Source organism: Numenius arquata, chromosome 2, assembly GCF_964106895.1.
Source record: "Numenius arquata chromosome 2, bNumArq3.hap1.1, whole genome shotgun sequence".
Lineage (NCBI taxonomy): Eukaryota > Metazoa > Chordata > Aves > Charadriiformes > Scolopacidae > Numenius > Numenius arquata.
Window position 1 is genome coordinate 79,305,491 of NC_133577.1, and position 25,209 is coordinate 79,330,699.

Sequence of the window (25,209 nt, forward strand, 5' to 3'; positions counted from 1 at the left end):
CCCAACAATATACAGACAGACTCTTTACTCACAGTGGGGATGTGTGTGTGCGCGGGCAGGGTGAATTCACAGTATGGAGGAGCTAACGTCACTGCACTTGAATATCACTTCTCTCAGGAAGAACCTCAGGAGAATAACTATTTCAGCTAACAGCCGCTTCACCTTTCCCAGCAAGGTGGTGGGTAGACAGGAGGGAAGGGGCACTCCTGTTTAATCCTCATATGTTACTGGTCCTCACACGTTCATAGAATAATAGAATCATTTAGGTTGGAAAAGACCTTTAAGATCATCAAGTCCAACCATTAATTCAGTCCCTATTATGTAGCTGTATTAACTGACTATATATTATAGACACTAAGCCCTGTCTGGAGGAAAATGCCAGGCCTAGAGCCATTGCTACAGTTGTGCTAATATATACAAAGCTATTTACACAAAAATACCATTAAACATATACAAACTGTTCACAGGCTCTGACATAAAGAGAACAGGGCCCAAGGACCAGCCTCGGAGCTTGCAGCTAATCCTGAAGGGCTATCCTGGAAACTTGATATGGAGATGCAGGGAAGGAGAAGAGAGTGATGTAACAAGGAGAAGGAGAAGAGAGAGAGTGATGTAACAAGGAGAGGTGTCAAGAGCCCAGGACAACAAACCCATGGTAGATGCGCCCACCTGGAGGGGGGGCCAAAGTCCTGCTATCACCTCACCACTCACAGGGAAGCGCGGGGGGGGGCTGGGAGCGCACCGGCCAGCAGGAGGACAGAAGAGTCCACTGCAATTCTCACCTCAGCCTGGCTCTGCCTAATGTCAAAGGTCAGATCTAGAAAAGTATACTGGGAAAACAGTTCCTATGTTGTTGCCCTGCACTGTGGGGAGCTGCTGGGGCACCAAAGTGGTTCCTATTTATATGGTCATTTCTGTTACAAGAAAGTTCATGTAGATGCTCTGCAACTACAACACAGGAGACTGATGGCACACTCAGAGGCACAGCTCAAAGCGTTAAACATCCTGTGAACAAATGTGCCCTGGTGGTAGTCTGTTCCCTGCACACAGGGCTGGGCTGGCAAGGGAATGGTAAAGTTGAGCCCAGAATAGGGGTAAAATGCATAGAAAAGCTTTCCAGTTCTGCCTCTGTCTGAGCCTCTAAACCCTGAAGCAGTGGAGTGAGAATCAGCTTTGCTGTGACTGGATCTAGTGTAATCCTTACAGTGCCAGTGCGGATCTGCTGGGAATCTATTCCTAAAAGGGCTGAGATGTATTTGCAAAGGGGGACTCAGCCCATTGGACTGCAGTGTGACATTACAGTGACACTTTGGGTTCATAAAAAGCTTAGGGATGGATAGAAATAAGACGTGAACTTTTCACTTCTACATCACCCATATGAACCTGTCCTGAACTTGGGACTGGGGAAAGAAATACACAAGTGCAAGAGCTGGCAAACGCTGTGGGGACTATCTTTCTCCAGACCAGGTAATTCAGCCAGAGAGCTAGTTTGGTTGTGAGTTTGGGGACAGAATGGAGAAGAGGGCTGAGAGCACAGGAAAGGTTGTAGACAAGACTAGCCCTGCAGGAACCAGACAGAGGCTTCTCTCCAAAAATATAAAGATTAAAGCAGGTAGTGTCCTTTAGCTACACCATTTGCCTTGAGTCATCATGGCCCACTCTAGGCCTACAGCTTATTTGACTGCCTGGGAATACTGTTTGGACATAAAAAGGAGTGTCTTAAATCTCATTCATAAATTAAACATACAAAAAATATACATATACTGTATAAATTGATACATATATATATAAAACCTGGTTTTATATATATATATATATATATATGTATATAAATTCTAAATTCACATCTCTGTGTTACCTGGAAGGAAGCATGCAAGAAGAGCATATGGAGGGGGAGACGCTGAACAAGGTTCCTCAGGTACAGGACAGGTCTGCCTAGGACAAACCTGCCTCTAGCAGCGTTCCCCAGAGAGCTGGAGAAAGGGGAAGTGCTTTTAGCCCCCATTCCCTCTACACAGCAGTTTTCCTGAAGATTCACAGAGCAGCTTCCCGTATTCTCCATACAGGCCACAGGTCCGACCAAAATCTGAGGAACCACCAGGCTAGAGCTGGAGAAGGAAAGGCAAACAAAAACTAAAGCCAAAACCTATTATCATCCAGTCTGTTAAAGAAAAGTGGTAATTCGCAGGTCAGCAACTGAACCTGGGCACCACTATATGGAGGACCCTTGTGGTCTCTGTCCCACCTCTCTGTTCGCTCTGTGAGTCTCTCAGTCCCTTCTGATCATCATCCCTGGTTCTTTCTAAGTCCTTCCTCCTTGCCCAACTGCCAAAGTACAGCTGGGCCCCACAGTCTATCCAGCTTATGCCCAAAGGGGCATCCAGTCAGCTTCCAAACAGTCTTTTAGCATCCCAAAGGCCACTAACTGTGTCTGTCGGGAAGAAATCAGATGTTTTCAAAGGCCTGGATTTCATTAGGGATTTCTATACAATCTCACCTTCTGAGGAAAGTCAACAAATTTCAGTCGGGCAAGAAATCGCCTCACTTCTCCACGGCTGATTTTGGGACTCGTGGCGTCCTTTAGCCACACCATTCGACCTTGACTCATCATGGCCCACTTCAGGCCCAGCTTGCTGACCGAGAGAAATCCTGGCTGTTTTTCAGAGGTTGCAGTTGTTGTCACAGTGATGTGAAATGCATCCTTCTGGAGATCATTAATTCCAACTGGTGCATCAGAAAAAGGAGAGAAAATATTGGTGAGGAGTAAATGATTACATTTCATCCAAAAGAAATCTCACAGTCTTTAGTCAGCCAAAATATCCACTGGACTGAGGGTATATTCAGTCTGGCTTTATAATTGCATGTACCGTATTTAATTAGGAAAAATTATTTTAAGTTAAAAATTTTCCATGGAAATAAACAAACTGAAATTTAGATCAGAAATGGAAGGGTTTGGTTCCAAGTGATGTTTCTGAGCTTGACACAGAAGATGCACATATTTCTATAATGCAGTTCACTTTCAGAGAGCTTTCCTTCATACACCTGTTTTACCTCTATAGAAGAGGAAATCAGTAAAGCACTGGCAAGTCAGTTCACTCCAGTCACTGCAGAACGATCTGTACAGACCTCAGAAATCCCAGTTTCTAATAAACCTCTCTAAAAATGATTTTCTATTTGTTCTTGACTGAACTGTGTTTTTGATACAAATCCAATTAGATGTATCACTATGTAGCAGCTTTTCTATGCTTCCTGGCCTACTTGACTCAGTGCCGGATGAACAGATCTCTTATCCCACATCCTGCCATGCTCAATAGCCTGACTGTTGGTTGAACTGCTTTAGAAAGAGCACGGAAATCCAACAGGGACTGTACAATCTTGTATAGATGTTATATCCAGATCTAATTTTCCCTGAAAACACGTGTAACTATTTGGATTCCCCCTTTCAAAAAGGAAAGAGGAAGAAACAGCACAGCTGCTACCCCAGAGAGCAGGAGAAGAGGGCCAACAAAGGCAGAAGCGTATCTGAGGTGACAGAGAAAAGTTTCATAGTGATTCTTCATGCACTGCCTTAAATCATAAATAGCTCCATGGAAAGCAAGGGAACTTCTCTGCTGTAAAACATGCATGAAATCAAACTTTGAAACTTGGTAGGTCTTTCATTTGCAAAGTAGAGGTTGGACAGGACCTTCCTTCAGAAGGAAGATTAATCTTATTTCCCATTGCTGGCCTATATACGATGGACCTCAGGTGCTACCTTTAAAGGCACAACTATACCTCATCATTCTCACAGATACCTCTCCCTCCATATTTCTTTTAGTCTAGATGGTTTCTCCTCCATTTGTACTCACCTGCTGAAGCAATGACTTTGTCTGTTGCATTGGTGAGGTCCAAAAGGACTGTAGGGAAAACAGGATGGAGAAGATAGAGGTGGTGCAGCCCTGGGCGCTCAGGTCTGAGACCAGGTTGCTGTTGGAATAAAGGTCAGACAAAAATGTTATCGCTGGATGGCAAAGAGGAGTCTAGCTATGCCAAAGAAATAAATCACAGAATCACAGAATCACCTAGGTTGGAAGGGACCCTTTAAGATCATCTAGTCCAACCAATGAAAAAAAAAAACAAAAAAAAAACCTCACACACACACCACACCCCACACACACACCACCACACCACCCAACACTAATCCATTTCCCCGAGCACCATGTCAACTCCTCTCTTGTATACCTCCAGGGATGGTGCCTCAACCATCTCCCTGGGCAGCCCATTCCAATGCCTGATAACCCTTTCAGTAAAGAAATATTTCCTAATATCTAACCTGAACTTCCCCTGGCGTAACTTGAGGCCATTACCCCTTGTCCTATCATCTGTAACTTGGGAGAAGAGACCGACCCCCGCCTCTCTACAGCCTCCTTTCAGGTAGTTGTAGAGAGCGATAAGGTCTCCCCTCAGTCTCCTCTTCCCCAGACTGAACAACCCCAGCTCCCTCAGCCTCTCTTTGTAAGACTTGTGCTCCAGACCCCTCACCAGCTTTGTTGCCCAAATAAAGAAGTTTTCTGACACTGTGCTGTCTTTACATGGATCAGAGAATCAAAACCTCTATGGTTTTACACAGATGAAACCCTGCACAGTTTTTTTTTCTAAAGCAGAATTTGTTCCACAACTTTTGTTTGGTAAGGTTGAGATCTGGCTCTCTCAAAGCCAGCTGACGCGCGAAGTTACAGTCTGGAAGTCTGAGTCTCCATACTGATTTGTGTGCCTGCATGCAGAGAAGAAATGCTCTGGGGCTAGTAACAAATCTGCAGTAAAAATATCTCAGTGTTGCAGAAAAAATGAAATTCACACAGGAAGTTTTGGGTTTGTGGATGCTGGCTTTCTGTCAGTAAAGCTTTCTGGTGAAGAATCTGCACAGAAAAACTCCTGTGATCAGGCTCGGAGAATTCAGTGTCAAAGCAAGAGGAAAAGATGTCCCTGACAGCTGCCTTTTATGGCAGGTTTGAAGGTCAATTACATTAGGAATAAAAGACAGAGACTGCAAGTGAAACCTCAAAAGAGAAGAAAGGATGCTTGCTCACCAAACTTTGCAACGCAGGCTGTGCTTCATCAGCCCAGAAGAGAAAAACAGACTTCTTGTCCAAAGTCATGACTGACAGTGCATTGAGTTGTTGCTTCTGCCACGGGAGTTCCTGGTTCCAAACAGGGAGGCCAGATTTGCCATCTACCACCACCACCTGAAGGCAGGGGAGAGATCTAGCATTAATCGGTATCCAAGTGTGGGGGACAGACAGCCCCCTTGCAGTGAGTGGCATGACCTGTGCTACTCCCTTTCATGCCTATGGCCACACGGCAATGTGTGTCAGCCACAGAAATGAGAAGAGTGAGGAGCAGGGTCCCTTTCAACCCAACCTCCTCCACTCCTATGCTGCCACTGCCCTCCTTGCCTTCACTTGCTTTACCTTTTTGTTCCCGTCTCCAGTCTGTGCTTGCAGCATGAAGTCCAGAGTCTGGTCAGCACCAAAGTAACCTGGCACAGGCTGGCTGCAAATTTGGAAAAAGAAACACTCAGCCCAGGGCAAAAAAGCAGGGATTTCAGGTGGAGGTAGCACAGTTGCTTTCATCCTCCATTCCGCCTCATAAAAAGGCAGAATTTGCCATACTAAATAAGATCTTTCATCCACTCAGAACTGTTCTGACTGTCAGGAACCATTTGTTGGTAGATCAGAAAAGTGAAAAATGATCAAGCAGCCCATGGAGCTTGTTAGCCATTCTTCAGAGTTGTCTGTGTGTGGGTGGCATCCATTGCTGGGCTGTGTAGACATCTGTTTATCACCCTGTGACATGACTCTGTATTATTCTTTCCTTAGCATGAGAACCTGTACAGTTTTGCTATGGTCATAAAAAATTACCCAGCCCTTTCAAAATGCATCACCTTCTGCTGAAAGTGTATTTCCCAGGCTGCCTTAGCTGTGTGAAATAGCTCTTAATATACTCACCATTAACGTCAGCCCATGATTCTTTGTTTTCTTACTGCTGGCGGTTTTACAAGCCTTTTTATAACCTTCAGCAGTTTAAATGAAGTTCCTTCTCATCCTCTCCCTTCTGGGTGACATAACACTATTACTTCAATATCTCTCATTATAACTGTTTTCTAACAATCTTGCTTGCCTTTGGCTTTCTGAGTCTTATCTCTATCTTCCTTAAATTTACCACAGCTAGACACAAGGTTCTAAATAAGCACAAACAATTCCTCAAAATTCACAGAATCAGAAATTTTACACCAAGGCAGGATCATCAGAACATGTCCTCCCTCCTCTTGTTTATGACAGATTGCTGTATTTCACCCAATTAACCAAGTATCAGTAGGCTGAATTTGACTAGATCTACCAGCTGTGAGACTTGCTACGGAAGTACAAAGATGAGATGAATTCATCACTTCTCGTGACAGTCAGTTCTAATGATTAATCTCACCCAAAGAAACATGCCTGGATTTTCATTTTCTTGAACATGAATGGCTTTTGCTCCAATGCACTTGTTCTTGCTATGGAAAGATTAAAATGCCTGTTAGCTCCCATTACTTACACACGTTTATGACCTCACCTCTCAGGCTTCTCTTTGATCATATAAACCCACTGACTTAAATCTTCCATGCTAAAGCATTTTTTCCAGTCCTTTTCTGCATTTTTTTCCAGCTTCCCCTTTAAAATGTGCAAACCAGAATGGCTCCTGAACAGCAATGCCACAGTGGCATGACTATTTATACTTACTGCATCAAACAATGTCATTCACTTTACAGACACCTTTGGCAACCAGAACCAATGCTTTCAAAGCAGTTTCATGGAACATTCCTATAGCCTGAAAGCTCTCCAGTAGCAACAGGAAGTAGCAGGTAGTTCTATCCTATGGGCATAAACTTAAAACCTTTCCTAAGTGCCTCTTTTTGTGTCCCTTATGGGTTACAGTCAGTGGCAGATCCCACAAACTGAATGCAGACAGGCATATATATTTTAGATGCTACCAATCAACTGAAAAATCCCATGGGCACTTTCCCAAATGAACCAGAAGGCTAGTAATTATTCCTGTCCAACAGTAATCCCCACAGCAACCTGCTATTAATCCTCTCTCATCTGAAACATCCATTTACAACACAATTTTCAATTGCTTACTCAATTTCATGGTCTCTGAACTTCGCCCTTGTTTTATGACTACTGATTCTCCTTTATAGTTTTCCAGGGATTTTGTCAAAAGCTATCTGGAAATGCAGCACAGCTGCAGCAGCCAGGTTGTTTTTCTCGGAGACTGTTCCCAAAGGGCTGGATTCAACCAGCCTGGCTGCACTGGTGTGCTTGGGGTAGGTTTACACAGGAAAATGGGAGCTCAGCTGGCTCTGTAAGTTTTGTCTGATGAGGAACTGGGTTTGGATCTGGTTAACTATCTGGTGACACCCCTGAGCTCAATCTGTCCTCCAGCCTGTGTTGCTTAAGCAGAAAAAAAAACCCTCTTCAATAAATGCTTGTCCACAATATATTCTGTCTACCAGATTTCATCTCTCTTAATTCTTAATGGGCAGTGCAGGACTTCAGTACAGTGGCCTTGAATTGCTTTAATTATTTTTCAATGCCTATCTGGCAGCTCGTGTGTACATGTTGTACTTTGTCCCTTGGGAGGTCACAGAATCAGAAAAATCAGGGCTGGAGTGAAGCAACCTGGAATACTAGTTGCCCAGAGAGGTTGCAGTGCCTCCATCCTGGGAGATATTTAAAACCTGACAGCACACAGCCCTGACCAACTTGCTCTAGCTGAGCCTGCTTGAGCAAGCAGGTGATGACTCGGCAATCTCCAGAGGTGCCTCCCAACCTCAGACATACTGTGATTCTGTGAATGGAACAGGTAAAGCAGTTTTCACCCCTTCTTGATTTGAACCCATAGAAATTTTCCAATTGATTAGTGGGTCCATTTAGAAAGTTATTGCGTATAACTGATTTTACAGCATCTATGAACTGGCTTTGCTTAGTCAGTACACAGACTTTGAACTAGACCCCAGACACATTGAGAAGTCTGCAAACTCTGGGTCCATTTCCTTTCCCCATAGCAAGATCAACTAGCCATAAGCCATTCCTAAAGCCATTGCTTACATCATCCATCAGTCCTTAAGAATGTGGACACTATCTGGATATCAAACCTAGTTGAACATTGATTTTTTTTTCTTAATGAAGTTACAATGCCTTCTTCCTATACATGCTCTTGACAGTCAGGTAACACTGAGCTGAGAGCTGCTTGCTTTCCTCTAGATAGCAGAGCAAGCAATTTGTTTCCCACTTAATTTCCCTCAACTGTGCTCAACTGCCCTTTGCAAATATTTAATACTGGGCAAGCTGAAATTGCTGGTTATTATCAACCCATGAGATCTGGCAAATTACTTAACTTTCATGTGTGAAATTAGAGGATGAGCAGTATTATTTTAAGGTTTACATTTAGCATAGATAGTGTTCTAACTGCCATCGGAGCGCTCATTTTCAACTTTCAAGGAACATTACAATCTGTGGACCATACTCAGATGCCTTCTTTAAATACTTAACATCACTAATGCAACTGCTCCTCTCCACTGAGCTGGCAAGTGGCAGCCCTGGACAGCAGATGGACTGAATCACACACTAGTAATCCCCTGAATTCCAATGCCACAGTAGTCATGACATCAATGTTGGGTACCTGAATCAAGCCCCTTATTTGTGATCACTCACAAGCACACAGCTCAGGTTTCCAGCCTTCTGTTCCTTGCTCCCCCTACCCCTGCCCTCCTCACTTGCTCAGCAATGCATTTGCACACCTGCAGTTCTTCTGCAGACATGGAGAATTCTTCTCAATTGCTTTCTAAGGAGCACATGTCCTTAAAAGTGAAAGGCAGGAAACAGTACAAGAAGAAATAGGACAGAAAAATGTTCCCAGGATGTAACCTGCTGATGTTCTGCAGTTCCAGGGTCCAGTGGGGCTCCAGGTCCTGTCCCCGCAGAAGGATCAAGCCCTCTTTGGTTGTGATGAGCAGGTTGCTGCAGTTTGTGTCAGGTGCCTTCATCGTCTGCAGGAAGTCAACACCCCCACTGGCACAAATGGAAAGCAGAGAGGAGATTCTGAGACTTCTATCTGCACATCTCAGCACACTGCAATTCATCCTGCCTAAGATTTGAACTGCTTCTGGAGAAGTCCATCTTTTCCCCAGTGATAGAGCTTAGCTTCCTTCCTTAGCTTCCTCAGTTAAATGGGTTAAATTCAGATGTGGGCTCTTCTAAACATCTTGAGTTACTATAAAAAGCACAGAGTGTGGGTGTCCATATTTGTTCCCTCTCTTTATTCCTATCCAGGCTGACCTAGACCACAATTTGGCAATAAAGAAGAAGAAGCTGAGAAATCCAGGCCCTCAATGCTGTGCACAGACTGAGCTTCCCACAAGGACTCCGTCAGCTGGGAACACCTTTTTTTTTTCCCCTCCAGGTACGCATAGCAGATAGAAGAAAGGAACAAGGAGCAGGGAAAATAAAGGACTCACTTTTACCACACTCTGCACTTCTTTGGCTACGACATTTGAGCTGGAAGATAAGGATGGAGAGCAGAAACTCCCCCCCCACAATCCAGGAGGAAGTAGTTAATGATTTGCTTATGCACCTAGACACGCATAAGTCTATGGGGCCAGATGGGATTCCCCAGGGGTACTCAGGGAGCTGGAGGGAGAGGTCACCAAGCCTCTCTCCATTATCTATCAACAGTCCTGGTCAACACGAGAGGTACCAGACCACTGGAGGGTGGCCAACGTGACACCCATCTACAAGAAGGGCTGGAAGGAGGATCCGGGGAACTATAGGCCTGTCAGCCTGACCCCGGTACCGGGAAAGATCATGGAGAGGATCATCTTGAGTGAGCTCTCACGGCAAGTGCAGGGCAGCCAAGGGATGAGGGCCAGCCAGCATGGGTTTATGAAAGGGAGGTCCTGCTTAACCAACTTGATCTCTATGACCATGTGACCCACCTTCTCGATGTGGGGAAGGCTGTGGATATTGTCTACTTGGACTTTGGTAAGGCCTTCGACACCGTGCCCCACTGCGTCCTCCTGGAGAAGCTGGCGAATCATGGCATAGACAAGTGTAATCTTCACTAGGTAAAAAACTGGCTGGATGGCCGTGCCCAGAGAGCTGTGATTAATGGGGTGAAATCCAGTTGGCAGCCGGTCACCTGTGGTGTCCCTCAGGGCTCAGTTTTGGGGCCAGTCTTGTTTAATATCTTTATTGATAATCTGGATAAGGGGATTGAGTGCACCCTCAGTAAGTTTGCAGATGACACCAAACTAGGTGGGAGTGCTGATCTGCTTGAGGGTCGGAAGGCTCTACAGAGGGATCTGGACAGGTTGGATCAATGGGCCAAGGCCAATGGGATGAGGTTTAATAAGGCCAAGTGCCGGGTCCTGCATTTCGGTCACAACAACCCCAGGCAACACTACAGGCTTGGGGAAGAGTGGCTGGAAAAGAACCCAGCAGAAAAGGACCTGGGGGTGTTGGTGGACAGCCGACTTAACATGAGCCAGCAGTGTGCCCAGGTGGCCAAGAAGGCCCACAGCATCCTGGCCTGTATCAGGAATAGCGTGGCCAGCAGGAGTAGGGAAGTGACCGTGCCTCTGTACTCGGCACTGGTGAGGCCTCACCTCGAGTACTGTGTTCAGTTCTGGGCCCCTCACTACAACAAGGACATTGAAGTGCTGGAGCGTGTCCAGAGGAGAGCCACCAAGCTGGTGAGGGGTCTAGAGAACAAGTCATATGAGGAGAGGCTGAGGGAACTGGGCATGTTTAGTTTGGAGAAGAGGAGGCTGAGGGGAGGCCTCATTGCCCTCAACAACTACCTGAAAGGAGGTTGTAGAGAGGTGGGTGTTGGCCTCTTCTCCCAAGTGAATAATGACAGGACCAGAGGAAATGGTATGAAGTTGCAGCAGGGGAGGTTTAGATTAGATACTAGGAAGAATTACTTTACTGAGAGAGTGATCAGGCACTGGAACAGCCTGCCCAGGGAGGTGGTGGAGTCGCCACCCCTGGAGGTATTTAAGAAACGTGTAGACATGGCACTTCAGGGCATGCTCTAGTGTCCGAGATTGTTGGTTTGTGTCTGTTTGTAGGTTTGTTTGTTTGTTTGTTTTTTTGGTTTTTTTTTGTGGTGGGACTTGATGATCTCAAAGGTCCCTTCCAACCATAAAGATTCTGTGATTCTGTGACAACCCCAGGACAGGGAGGAATCAATGAGTTCCTCAGAGTACTGTTATCAACTGGGTGATGAAAAGAAGGACAGTATTGAAGTAGGAGGGATCATCTCTAGGAGTACTAAGAGGAGCCTACCCTGCCCTTCCTCTCCCAGCAGAAGCAAGATGACAAGATCATTTCCTACCTGTAAATGTCAATGAGCTCTGACAGGTTGACAGATCTGCGCTTTTCCCACTCTGGCTCCTCCTGCTGCAGCATTGCAGGAAAGCTGTCCCGGTTTCTGGCTTGGGTAAAGATATCCCTGAGGGCAACTGCTTGAACATTACCTGCCAGGAAGAGTAAAGATGAAGAGTTTTGCCTGCGAAAGTTAACTCCCTAGAAGTGCGAAGGTCCTTGGGACCACTGTGGTTGTGGCAGAAGGCAAAGAAATGCCCAGAGCTGGAACTTCCCTGGCATGATGTGCCTTCAGGAAAGTCCAAGGTATTTCAGGCTAGCAGGTATTGGTGCTTCTGCACTTTTCCACACCATGGCTGTGAGATTTGTTCCCATGCCCTCTACTCCTAGTTTTCAAAGCAAAAGGCATAGCAGAGGTATCCCAGGGATGCTCTGGGTCATTCAAGGTAAAATGAATGTTTTCTCAGTAAGGTGAAGTGCTGGGGAGGCAAGGTGCATCTTACCAAAACCAAACAGGATGTAGATGGCTCCCCGGCTGGTGATATGGACTAGGGGACCAATCACTTTCCCTTCTCCATTGGTGCTGTATTTCACAGGCCCACCCAAAGCAGTCCCAGTTTTTCCTGACACCAAGATGAAAAACACATCAGGCTGCAAAGAGAGAGATGTAGAGATTATTAGCAGTGCTTTCATGCACTTGTGCTCTCAGAATCTTCCCTGGTCCCCATAGCATGAAGCTGCACTGCTCTTTCCCCCGACGGCAAGGTCTAGCTAGTGGTCTCTTTCTTTTTGCTCAGTCTGGCTTCCTGGGAGTCTTACATTCATGCTTTGATGCAAATGCATCAAAGATGGAAGGGACTTCAAAAACCTGAACTCCTCTAATAACACTAATGCTAGAATTGTGGGGAGGGGTGAGCACAGAGGAAATCTGCGTCTGAATTAATCACACAAGTATTTCTTTCTTTTGGATAATCTGAATGCTCCTTTCTCCGGAGATCTATCTTAACATGGCTCCCTACACTGCTGCTAAATGCTCACTTCAAACCAAGCATTCACTGAACAGAAACAGATAATTCTCAAGTCTCAGCCACGGGTAAATAATGACCCTTCTGTTCATTCACAGCTGACAAGAAATGCAGGTAATGTCATTATTGCTTAATTTCACTGCTCTGACCTACCAAAAGAAAAAGGGTGCTTTTCAGGGAAATTTAAGGGAACAAAAATTAGGGGCTCTTGCAGATTCTGTTACAGCCTTTCCACATCAGGCTCCCTGTCCTTCCTCTAGATAGTAAAGGTGCTATCAGACCTTGAGCAGGTATATGTTGTACCTGTATCTCTTTGAGGGCCAGAACAACAATATCCCTAATCCCATCTCCGTCTACATCCGGAAGAGTGGCAGCTGGCGCAGCCAAGATTCCACTTGAAAGGTGGATGGTGTTCAGCGTCCAGATGGTCTTGCCTGTGGGAAGAACAGGATGAAAAAGACCTGCAGCGCTTGGGGAACCAGTGGGCATCCCCAGAAGGTTCCACAAAACCTTCTTGAAGGAGGGAGCAAGAGAGATTGTTTCCACCATTATCTGAGAAGAGGAAAGACAAGTCTACAAACCGGGGCAAGCTGCAGTGGGAAGCAAAGTTCTTCCCCCAGCATTTCTTCAGATTGTCTTTGAGTCAAGCCTCAAGTCCTGGTGTGCTACCTTCTTAGCATCTCTCTAGAAAGACCTGAGCCCAAAACACTTTCTGAAATAGCAGAGAATATTTGAGGCTCGCTCTTTGAAGGAGAACCTAAATGAGAGTGCTGTTCTGCAGGACAGCAGTTGTTTTCCTCAGCCAGCAGTAAAGCCTGTAGGTATATGCCAGCAAAGGGAACAGATGGGCAGTTCTGATATTCAAAGTGCAAATCTGTGTCTCAGTTAAATTCCCAGCAGCAAACAGCCACGCCAGCATGACATGCTCACTCCACCTCAGGGTGAAAGCATGTTAGGAGACATGATGTCAAATGGTTCAGCAGTCCAGCATGGACCCAGCTGGAAGCTCTGTAAAACTTGACTTTCAAATTGGCAAAAAAAACCTTAAAAAAGCAAAATGAAATTCAGTCCTTTTACTTCTCCATGATTCTTTCACCCACACTTCTGGTTTTTCAATGAGAGTTTAAAAATGCTTTGCTGCTACTGTGTAGAATAGGATTTGCCCCTGCATGACAAAGGAAACCAAAGGCCAGACCTGCAGACGCTTCCACACATCAGTAACGCTACTACTGCTGGCAAAGGAGACAGTCTACAGTCCATGCAAGTACTGTGCAAGCAATCTGGTCCCTAAAAACATTTGAAAGTTAAGTGCCGCTGCTCATTGACTGGATCTGTCACTTAACCCAAGGTTTCTTGTATCTCTCCATTCTCTGTTCTGATTCCGAAACCATTCCTATACATACCTACGAGTATTTCTGCCAGTGAATTAATGTGGTAGAACAAACAGCAATCAGAGAATGAAGGTGCACATGATCAAGTGATTAAAAATGCAATATTCATTCACATCTAATCAATTCTTCTATGGGCTTAATTTCTCTGGAAGGTTTACTGGCTGTAGCATATGTCCTTACGTAACTTCTCCAAGAATGGTGTTCAGCTTTTCAGTGCTGTTAGGTAGGCTCTGAGTTGCACTAACAGCTCGATGCTAACGAGAACAGAACTTACACATCCTTTGTGCCATGGGGATGCTACAGGGTAAGATTAACCCTTTGAAATGTTCTGAGATGATAGGGTGTAGACACTGCCACAGAGCAGCAATGGTTTGGATTCTCTCTTACCCTGTGTAACTAGAAACTCATGAGTGCTTTGACCCTTTCCTGTGTGTCACTAGATAACAGCCACCATGAAGTGCCAGCACTGAATGATTCATCCTTATTAGTCCTTTAAAGAAAATAAAAAAGCAGTAACATGTTTCTAATCTGCTGGTAGTTGACTCTACCTGTGGAGGCACTGAGAAGGCTGAGGAATTTCGATGTTCCTGTAACAAGGCAGACGGGCTCTCCAGGTGCCCCAAGTGACAGCCCTTTGCACTGCACACTCCGAGTCTCCTCCGGAAGCTGGATGGACCATAGAGTGCTGCCATTCATACCAGAAAGGGCCACCACAGTTACAGAGGGCCTAGACACACCTGGAAAAGGCAAGAGAGAGAGAGTGAAATCCGTTGGCATCAGAGGCTATGCCCATGCTGCCTTGAGTTCCAGCTCAAGCTCCTGGAGTTGAGTGGCTCAAGCCAGCCACATCCACACTACCTGAAAGCAAAGGTCAAATCCCACACCAAGGCTGAGTCTCTCAGCCTGCAGAGCCTAGCAGCGATCTCCAGACAAGATGGGCTGTCAGCCAAAAGTGTAGACAATCATAGAGGTTGGACCTGAGCTCACAGCAAGAAACGTGGTCAGCTGGGCACAGAGGAACCAAGATTCTGGGGCCTACCTGCTCAGTTGTGCTGACTTGCTGGTGTGAAACATACTGCTGTCAAACCAGACTGATGCTTCTGATCCCCTCTCCCTCAAGACACTGAGGGGAAGCCTTAAGTGATTCCCAAGGCAGATGCTACTTCATGTAAAAGTCCTGAGTTGTCTGTAATTCTGGGGCAGCAGCAGGTGATTGGCAATCTGAGAGCTTTTGCCTTTGTCTTCCAAATGAGTTTTACTGTTGTGAAAAACAGACTGAACACAACCAATTGGTGTAACTCAGGGGTCTTTTCCTAATTCACCCACTAGCACAAAATAATTGTGTGAAAAGGTGCTCAATGCAGTTTCAATTGACTGTTGGCTCCGATTCCAGTTCTGAGCAACCTTTAGCTCAGCCTGCCCTCAGACATAATTGTGGTTACTGTAATCTCCACCTGGTATGCTCATATCACAATTTAAGATGAACTCCTATACATTTCAAGATAACTTGTCTTACTGGCAAAACAACACATGACTTAACTACAAGAGTGGCGTATCTGGGTCACCAGCTAAAAGCAAGTCTAAGCCCACTCTCTAAATCAAACTCACTCTTTTCTAAAACTGAAAATCATTTGGCTTATGCTAAGAGGTGGCCCCAGCCCAAATTCTCTTCATTGGCTTCACAAGGACCAGGAACAACTAACTCCTGAATGCAGCTCACAGCTGTTGTGTGTACAAGCTGGAGAAACAGCTAACAATGTCACAGCTTACTCCATCAAGTATCTGTCTGAAGCTTATCTCTACTGGACACTGTGTGAATGCTCTGAGCACAAGCTACAGGAGGGGTGATATCCAGCTGTATGAGTTTAGGATTGTGACATATTTACACCTGCTTTAGTGCCTGCTTTTTATTTTCCAGCGCAGCTGCCTGTAAAGTGGGGGTAGTTAGACTGAGCTCTTTTGTGAAGGGCTCTGAGACATAACAAGGGGGGAAAAAAACCCCACCTTATTTGCAATTGCTATTTGTAAAGCAATGATTTTTGATCGCTTTATCTCTGCCCCCAAACCAAGTGTGTACAAATACAGGACAAAGAGACCTGCCCCAAGATAAGAGGAAATAAATGATGTTGACCCTCCAGCACAGGCTTGCAACGCAAACTATGAGCAGCACAACAAAGCACAAGAACAACATGCCAGGCATTTTAGGGAACACTGAAAAGAGTAATGCAATGGATTTGCAGTGGCAGGAACTCTTCCCATGCATAAGACAAACATACAAAGGTCCGTACTGACACATATAGGAAAAGTAATGGAAAGGAGCTGCAGTGCTTACCCATCACACTAGCATTCATCAAGGCAGTGAAGACAATGAGGATGTCAGGGAGCCCATCACCGTTCACATCACACAGCTCCAGTGGGGATAACACACCACCTGCAACAGTCACAGAGAATCACCATGCTGTTGTCAAAAAGGCCACCCAGCCCATTTTCCACGCTGGAAGAGGAGGGCTGGCCCAGAAAAGAGACTTGTGGACAGCCAAGCCTCACACAGTCTGCTAGGGAACCACCAGTGCCAGGCAGCTCCCACATGGCAAGATCTTCCATTGCATGGAAAGGCAGAAATGTAGCATCTGGGTCAGGAAAAGGAAAGGGAGAAAAGAAGGAGCTAATAGAAAAAGATTTCTGCTTCCCATTTCACTTTCTGAGGTGATGTGGGAGCCACATAACTTACGAGAGGCTTAGATTTGGAAGCCAAGGGCAGAAAGCAAGGAGGGAGAGACATATCTAGAACTGGCAGAAATTGACAAACCACTGTTACTTTACTACAGAAGTCAGAACTGGAGATACTTTAGAAATGTTACTGGTTGCCCGTATAGGATGACAAAAAGTCCTGAATGTTGATTTCTGGATTCAAGCAGGGCAAGAAGACAAAAGAAATAAGGTTAGTTAAGCCAGTTAGAAGACACAAAGGCTTCTATCCCTCTCCTCCAGAACACACCCATACACTTCTGTGCGGAGGTGCTGTTGAAACCCAGGATGTAGAGAGGGAGGTGCTATGTTTTAAAGTGGGCCAGGCCATCTCCATCTGAAAGAGAGCACACCATCCGGACAAAAAGGCAGGATGGGAGAAGGGTCAAAATGGTTTTCAGTGTTGACAGAAAGAAGATTTTGTGGCACTGTTATCTAATGATGCCAGATTTCACAGGCCTCAGCTTGAAGAGTGAGCAGGACGCAGCCGCCTGTCTATTACCTCGGAGCATCTGCAGTGGTGTGGAAGGGCCTCTGCTCCGAGCTGGCTCTCCCAGATAGGTCTCTCCCGCCGATGCCCAGCCTGGGAGCTGCCACCTCCCCCACGCCAGATGCTGTTCCTGGGGCTTTCTCACCTGCTCCCTGACCTAGGTTGCGGTTCCAGGTGTTATGCAAGTCTCTAGGGGGACAGGGAATTAGAAATGCGCACACCAACACAAGAATCATCGAGATCACCACAGTGAGCAAAAAGATCGCTGTGCGCAGGTATGGCATGAGGGAGGGAGCAGCCTTCTGCTCCAAACTCCCAGCCGTCTCTGCAGGATAACCCTCAGGCGTGCTCTCTGACGTGTGCTGCTTTGTCATCCCAACCTCCACATCAGAGTCAGGGTCCTGCACTTCCTCAGGGGGGCTCTTCCCGTTCTTGACCCCCCCGTTCTTCTGGATGTTGAGTACCAGGTCATCTTCACTTTCATCACTGTCAGCCTGAGTGAGGGGATCATATTCCCCAAGGTCCGGGCTCTTCTTTCCTGAGGAAAGAGATGGAGAGAGACAATAAAGCATAAGATCCTTGCTTTTCCAGGATCTCAGTGGACAAAATGCTGCAATGGAGAGTGATACAGAAGGGAGGACAGCGCAGTCTGCATTTTGCATGGATCCAAGCGAGAGGAGAGAAAAAACAGGGGGTCTGTCCATGTTTCAGAGTAACAGCTGCAGGAGAAAAGATGCCAACAGTTTATTTCTCCAAGATGAAGGTATATATATACGTAGTATCTATACACATATATATACACACACATACGTATGTGTATATATATGGAACTCATGGCTGATTTAATTCTAATACTTTCCTTTTTGGCAATGACACGCTGACGTGAAATTGTACTTAAAGCTTTGAGTACCTGAACCGCAGCCTTCTCTTGACTTCAGACTTCAGAATTTGCCAATCTCTAATCCTGACACAGCCCCTCTTCATTTATAGTCTGTGTTCTCTGAGGGGACCTCCCTCTGCATATCATTTCTCCACTGCTCCTCCTGCCTGGTCCAAGAAGCACTGCTGCCTTCTAATGTGCCACATCTGCTCTCCTGCTTCATGACAGGTAGAAGGGGTAGAGCACTACGCATCGTTTCTCTGCAGTGCTGGTAAAAATGGGTATCGACTCCATGAAGATGAGGGCAAAGTGATTTTGTCCTTTTGTTGGTGTCTGAAGGGATGTGGGCTGCCCCTCTAAGACACCACTTTCTCTGCATGGCTCAGCGCTGTGAGAGGGAGTGCTCCAGCCCCTGCAGAAAGAAACCACAGTGCTCCTGCTCTGTTCCTGCTCCCACCAGAGCCGACAGCTTGTGCCTGGCCTTGCTGAGAGATAACTTAGCACTGATGCCTTCAAGTGGTAGTACAAGAAACTAGCTTAGCTTCAGGTGTCTGCCCCACAGATGCCTGGCACATAGATGACACCTCCTCCAAGCCCTAGAGAGCCAGGGGGAGTGTGACGAGGGCAGGTGCAGAGCCCAGTCGTATATATTGGCACAAGGCCAGGGCCATCTGTTTACGGGGCCAGGCAAGAGCACGCAGCCTCATTGCCCTGAGCTACGAGTGGAGGATCACGTCTCAGGGAGCTGCCCTGCGCCACCAGGCTGGGCATGGAGCCATGGCCACTGTTCCAATGATTGCAGGGTCTCAGTCTATTTCTCTCTCTCCAGTTCCAAGGTGGGACTTTGCTATCCCAGATATCTGCCTCATTTCCCTTTGCCTAAAGCTGACCCGAGACAGAAGCTAACTTGTGCCCGAAGATACATGCAAGGCATAAATAATAAGCAAAAATACACAAGCTGTAACCACTCTCAGACACTAAGATGATGGGAAGGCTTTACAGAGCGGAAATTTAAGGGCTTTCATGATTATTATTCCTGCATAAGATAGCCTTACTTCTGGTTTTCCTGTTAAAGGCAGACTTACAGTTACAGACATACTGTAGGACCTAGTTGGCGCAACACACCTATTTTGCATCATCTAGAATCTATTTTGCAGCATGTGCATGTCATTTCTTTCTCATTTCTCACCCAATGAAAGGATCTTCAACTCCCCTTCCTGTAATACTTACGAATGGTATTCAGTGTGTCAATTTCAGGATTTAAGAAAAACTATCAATCCCACTAAAGGCCAAATGCCTCACACCAAGTGGAGCAGCCAGGACAACCCACTCACACTAAACAGAGGGAAATAAAGACATCCAACAAGATCACATATCTAAATCAGACCCTTCCTTTTTGAACTAGGGGCTTCTACAAAAGACTCACATCAAAACAATCTGGTGCACATACACACTCCAAAAACCTGTTCCTTATGAAGGTAGAGCCCCCAGCTAAAAGATACTACATTCCTATGGGACAGTCTGGTGTATCCCTGTGAGATGCTCCATTGTTTCACATGGATCTGCCCTAAACGTGTGTTCAAAGTGTGGGCTTTGCAGGAAGTCTTGATAACCTTGGCTCCATCCTACGAGCAGCACAGAAGGCACACAGTGCCTCAGTGACCTCCGTGGCACACAGCTCTCTGCTCAGAGATTGCAGTGACAGCGCAGTGTGCATTTCCCAGATGTTTATACAGTAGGTTGTGCTTACAAGCTGCTGAAAGAGTACTCAGTGAAAACAAGAAATTCCAGAGAGGACTCTCTGGCAGGGTATTTGCAGCTTTGCACTATAGATCCAGATGTGCCAGTTCAAGCCAGGTCAGCATGGTATGAAAATCAAATGCTGCTGGCCCAAAAGTAAATGGTATTTAGCCTGGGAAGTCAAAGTCGGACAGTTATGTTAACCAGACTGCTTCCAGTTTTGGAAACTGGTATGCTTTGAGTAAAACAACTCAACAGCAAATTTACACTTCAGATATACTGTGATTTATTTAATTATTTTAATTCCAGACAGCCAATCCAGAAGACTGAAACCTGCTGTTCATCCTTGGTGCAACTAAAAGCATTGACAGGAATGAGCTTTATCTGGATCAGTTTTGTTCTGGATCTCTAGGAGACAGAAAGGACCTTGAAACTATGGCTCACCCACTCCTTGCAATGGCTGGGATTGAGATGTTGGGAACATCAATAGTGGTGTCAGCCACCACAGATGATCTGTAACAGGAACACCTTTCCTGCTGAGAACCAAGTAAGAATCCAAATCCACTGATCAGAAGCTAGAAAAAAGCTACTACACAGTTATGACTTACATCTTTTGGTAATTTCCATAGGAAAGGATCTATTGAGTTATAGGAGAGCTATAAAGCAGAGAGCTGCTCAGTCTTACTTCATGTTTAAGCCTGACCAGGAACCAGAAACTGGCATTCTTTCTCCCTGTCTTTCCTCAAAAGGTAAGATGGATTCTCACAAGGCACAGCCACTCAGTAAGGTCAGGCATAAAATGCCCTGCTGATTTTTTTTTTTTTAAGCCAAAAGGAGGGAAGACGCTGCCCTTTAACAACGGAGCACTCACCTAGGACACACAAAGCCCAATTGTATATCTAATCTGAGGGGATTCAAACTCCCATCTCTCACTGTTCAAAGACAGCCCTAACAATTGATCTGTAGGTGTTCTGGAAATGTGTCTGGAGGGCTGGTAAGGACGTGCTCAGCCCAGCATCCCAAATACATAACCATGATTCACCTGGCTGGAGAGAGAGCAGGAGGAACATGACTCTTCATTTGAGTTCTAGGTCACTTTTTTTGGAAAGGAGGGATACCACACTTGGCTTCCACTAATCTCCCAAATGATTTTTCAAAAGAAAAGCATAAAGAGAGAGACAGAAACAGCAGTAAAGAATGTGTGAAAACAAGGGCAGTCTCACACCACTTAGAGAATTATGATTTATTGAGAAGAGCTCCAGAAGTCAAATTCTTTCATTTCTGGTCAACATCAAGGCTCAGGCTGGGGGAAGACAGTTTGTCCATCAAGAAAAAGCTAAAACTGCCTCTCCTGCAAGTGATCAGCTGTCAGAAAATCCAATACTCCTATGCAGTTTTCAATTTTCCATCATTGAAATAGAAATGCTAAGATCCATGTCGGCCTCTTGGTGAAACTCTCAGCCTATCTCCCTAAACGATAACCTTCACGATAAATTAGTCCCTGCACTAAGGAAAACAGACTCCAGACCTACCTTGGGCAGTTCTGTGGCCTTGAGTATCTAACAGACTGCTGTAACTCACATCTTGTTATCTGCCTTTTGCATAGCATCTCTAAGTGTATACAAACCTTGCATGCACTTTACAGGGACGGAACTCGCATCAGCAGAGTCGGTTTCCCTGTTTCTCTGTCTTCTCTCCTACAGGTATAGTAAATAAACTGCTTCTGTTCTGACCTGCTCTAAATTGTATTCCATTTTTTCCATGGCACCAGTGATCAAACAGAGGTTCCCACTCAGTGGCCTGTGGTTACAATCAATGAGAGGAACTATTGCTGGTGGTCTGTGGCTAAGTTACTGGTCGTGTCACCTGGAATTTTTTTTTTTTTGCAGCCACTGGAAGAAAAAAAAATACTAAAGAGGAACGTTTTCAGAGGTAGAAGAGAGAGAAAATGCCCCAATGTATCAATTTTCAGGGGCAGTTGGACTGCATTTTATGGCTTTGAAAATCCTCTGTGTATTTTCCTAATAGTACTTTTTGCACAGGCAGCTCTTGCAATTATTGCAGTAGAAGAATGTGACCTCTCATAGAAAAAAAGATTAATCATGTGATCATGATTTGGAAAGGAGGCATCTGTGAGGTGATCTGTGTTGGAATCAGATTCCACTCATAATGAAATACTCATTTCTAGTGCTGATGGCTTGAAAGATATTAATTGTAATCTTATTTCCTGGTTTTGACTTACTGGAAAGGCTTTTCATTGCACTCACTTTGGACTGAAACGAGCAAATCTTGGAATTTAGGCGAGCACAATTTTCAGTGCATTATTCCAATGATGACATATTGGTTCCAGAATCCCTTGTACTCACTTCATGTTGTGTTTGTTTTTTTTTTCCCAGCTGGCAGTTGGCAGGCACCAGTTACTGGGTACTGCAGACATATCTCTAAGCCTGGGGGGAGACAAGTTGCCACATATTGATGTAATTAATTTAATGAGATGCAGCAGGAAAAAACAACTATAGCAATAGGCTTTCTGCTTTCTCATTGCTGTTGAAAGCTGCATCTTTCCAGAGTTAACCACAGAAACAAGGTATGATATATGCAATTTAACCTAAGGACTGATTCAAGAACTGTTTTCTTAACTGCAGTTGCAAGCTCTTTTCCAAATCAGTGCCTCCCAACAGCAGATATCAAATAGATCACACTGGTTCCAGAGGTCCCAGAAGAGATCTGTACTTGTTATTGTACAGTTCCCCAGTGGTCACACCCCAACACACTCTTATACCCACCAATTAGCACTTTTCCTAAATAAACTTCATGTAAAATGTACTACTTCCCATTTAGACACACACTGAATTGCAAACAAAATTTCTTTGAATTAGATCTAACGGGCACTATATAAAGTAAAAAATAATGACTCCTGGTATGGGTTACTAAAAGCTGGCAGGAAGGGCCCTGGAGACATTACTGTGATCTTCACGGACCGATGGAGCAGGAAAGTATGACCTGCCCACTGAGTACAGCTTCACAGACTGAGGCACTGAAGGACCACAGTGGTGTGCAGTGCTAGGGAAGAGCCCTCCCCTAGCTGTGCACAGCTGGGCCCTGCCTCTGTCCCATGGCTGTCCTGAAGGCAACAGATACTCAGGAGGGCCAATGACGCACCTCCCCATTGGGTCAATGCAACCAGGTGCATTGGCACTGTCTCCAGTCCATCCAACAGCAACTACCACAGTCCCAAGGTCTGGTTTCACAATGTATTTTCATTCCCTTTTAATCTCGCTGAAGAGAATGGTTGTTGGACGGCTGCTCACTGCCTTATCTTTGGAAGATCTGGTTCCTTGACACAATAGTCCCTTATGCTTGAATATCCTTTCATCTCGCTGAAGATCTCTGGCTGGACGGTATGCAAAGGTGGCATGAAGACTTTAAACATTTATCGGGGTAATTGCAGTGGCACTCACTGAACTCCTGGCCTGGCTTTTGAGGGTACAACCCGGCAGGAGTGAATCAGAGAGGGACTAACGCTTTCTCGCGGTGGTGGCGGCTGCCTTAAGCCCTGCACCCCACTTCTGCGCGGCCTGCGGGCCCCGGCGCCTTCTCCAGCGCAGTCCCGGCGCGGCTCCTCACAGGGCCGCCGCCAGGCCCGGGCACCCCGTCGCCACAGGCGATGCCCCGGAGCCCCGAGGCACTGCCCCATCCCCTGTCGCCCTCCCTCCGCCACGGGACCCGGGCAGAGGCCGCCGGACGCCCCCGTACCGTCTGCGCCCCCCCGCAGCGGCCGGGCCTGCCCCTTCTCCCCAGAGCCGGGCCTCGCCCCACATCGCCACATCACCATGGCAACGCACCCCACCGCCCCCAGGCAGCGGCAATCGTTCCTTCCCGCCGCCGGGCGCAGGCCCGGACGTGGCAGTCTCTGGCCCGGCCCGGTCGAGCTCGGCTCGGCCCAACACTCCCTCCCTCGCGCGGATACCGACCCCTTACCCGGCAGCTTCAGCGCCCGGGAGAGCACCGTAGCCATGCTGGAGATGCGCAATGCGCATGCGCACCGCCCCTCCCTCTCCGCCCCTTCGCACGGCCTGCCGGGAATTGTAGTTCTGCGGCCTGGGACTCCCTGGGTGGGGGCCTTCCTCTGCTAGGGCAGAGAGAGAGGGGCGGCGGGGGGTAGCCCCGGGGTTCCCTGTCACGGGAAGCTGCGGGTTAGGGCCGCTCGGTGGCTGGGCAGCCGGGCGGGGAAGGAGCACAGGCTGCTGGGCCCTGAGGGCCTCTCCCAATGCGGGATGCCCCTGCATGGAGCAGGCAGGCCTACGGGCGGAATTGATACCTAAGGCAGATTTTATGTAGTTTATAAATGGTTAAACGGTAGAGAATCTTCTTTTAGAGAAGAAATGTAGCTATTTTAGTAACCATCCCAAATGGTTTCAAGGACTTTGTAAGATAAGAAAGGATGTAAGTGGCCCTGAGAACATGGTGGCCTAAGACAGGGATGCAATAAATATGGACATTGTCTGACAAACAGGTAGTAGCAGGGAGATCATCAGTTTTAATGAGCAATTAAGTAGTTAGAATGTTTTGCCAACATGAAAAGTGAGCCAAAGGACAGATGAAGAAGATGAAGATTGAGGAAGAAATGACCCTTGCTCAAAATAAGGACCACCAGAAGGCACAGCTATGCATGCCCAAAAGCTTATTATAATATTTAAATGAATTCTTGGAAATGTAATGATTATGCTAATGTTTTCTTGGAATTACATTGAATATGTATACCTGTTGTGTATAAATTTAATTTGACAACAGCATTCGGTGTGCACAATAGGAGGAGCTATCCCCTGTGCACCTGCAATGAAGAATGCCGGCTTTCTAAAACTTTAATTTGAGTCTTAGAAAGTTTTATCTGCTGGTTTGCGGTAACAGAATGGTGCCAGGGCCTTCACCTGGGAGGTGCGGCTCTCCTGCAAAGGGGGCTGCCCACCTGGCATAAACTTTGGGATTCCCACTGAAACCAAAGCTCTTCACTGGCTCCATCACCCTTTGTTTCCGCCCTGTTCTTTTACAGGGGCAGAGACCCACAGGGCGGTAGAGGCTGGTGGCAGCAGGCCCTAACCAAGGACAGCCCTGTTTTTTACCACCTGCGTGACTGTGCTGGGCAAAGACACACGCAAAAATATGCTTGTTGTTCAAAGCGGTTCACACAGAAACTGCCAGTACTTTTAAGTTGTTCTTGGTATAAATATATGCCTTCATTCTTGGGAAGATTTTGGTTGGAAGAAAACTTATTTGTTGATTTTGTTTCATTTTGCAATGGGTTTTTTTGCTTAATTACAAGAGACTGCCAGGGCGTTTTCCAAAGCTGTCCTCGATCTTCACCACAGCCTTCCGAGGTAAGTGAACAAGTGAACTCTCCCTTTCCCACGATGGGGAAGTTGAGCAAGGAGGGTTTTGTGGCTTCCCCAAAGCCACAAGGCTCCAGCTTCCCGATTACCAGGCCACTGCCCAGGCTATCTACCAGCACCACTTCTTCGAGTCATGATTTGTG

At 46.3% G+C, this 25,209-nt stretch overlaps 1 protein-coding gene across 1 annotated transcript; it reads right to left on the reverse strand.

Moving 5' to 3' along the window:
• Nucleotides 1-1,994: 1,994 nt before the first annotated feature.
• On the reverse strand, nt 1,995-23,694 carry FAM234B (family with sequence similarity 234 member B). The gene is made up of 13 exons (XM_074167537.1): nt 23,658-23,694; nt 17,202-17,594; nt 16,151-16,249; nt 14,367-14,555; nt 12,731-12,861; nt 11,906-12,053; nt 11,413-11,554; nt 8,946-9,089; nt 5,451-5,532; nt 5,070-5,225; nt 3,849-3,966; nt 2,498-2,724; nt 1,995-2,102 (listed from the first exon to the last, which is right to left on the reverse strand). Exons 1-13 carry the CDS (start codon nt 23,692-23,694, stop codon nt 1,995-1,997), a joined length of 1,974 nt encoding a protein of 657 aa, XP_074023638.1.
• Nucleotides 23,695-25,209: the final 1,515 nt, after the last annotated feature.

What these genes read in the sequence shown, in the direction of transcription:
- FAM234B (XM_074167537.1), bottom strand. Translation starts at nt 23,694, where the DNA reads ATGGCTACGGTGCTCTCCCGGGCGCTGAAGCTGCCGG. An exon ending in CCGGGCGCTGAAGCTGCCGG is followed by an intron (nt 17,595 to 23,657) that starts GTAAGGGGTCGG and finishes CTCTTTCCTCAG; the next exon opens with GAAAGAAGAGCCCGGACCTT. An exon ending in CTGGAGACGGGAACAAAAAG is followed by an intron (nt 5,226 to 5,450) that starts GTAAAGCAAGTG and finishes CCCTGCCTTCAG; the next exon opens with GTGGTGGTGGTAGATGGCAA.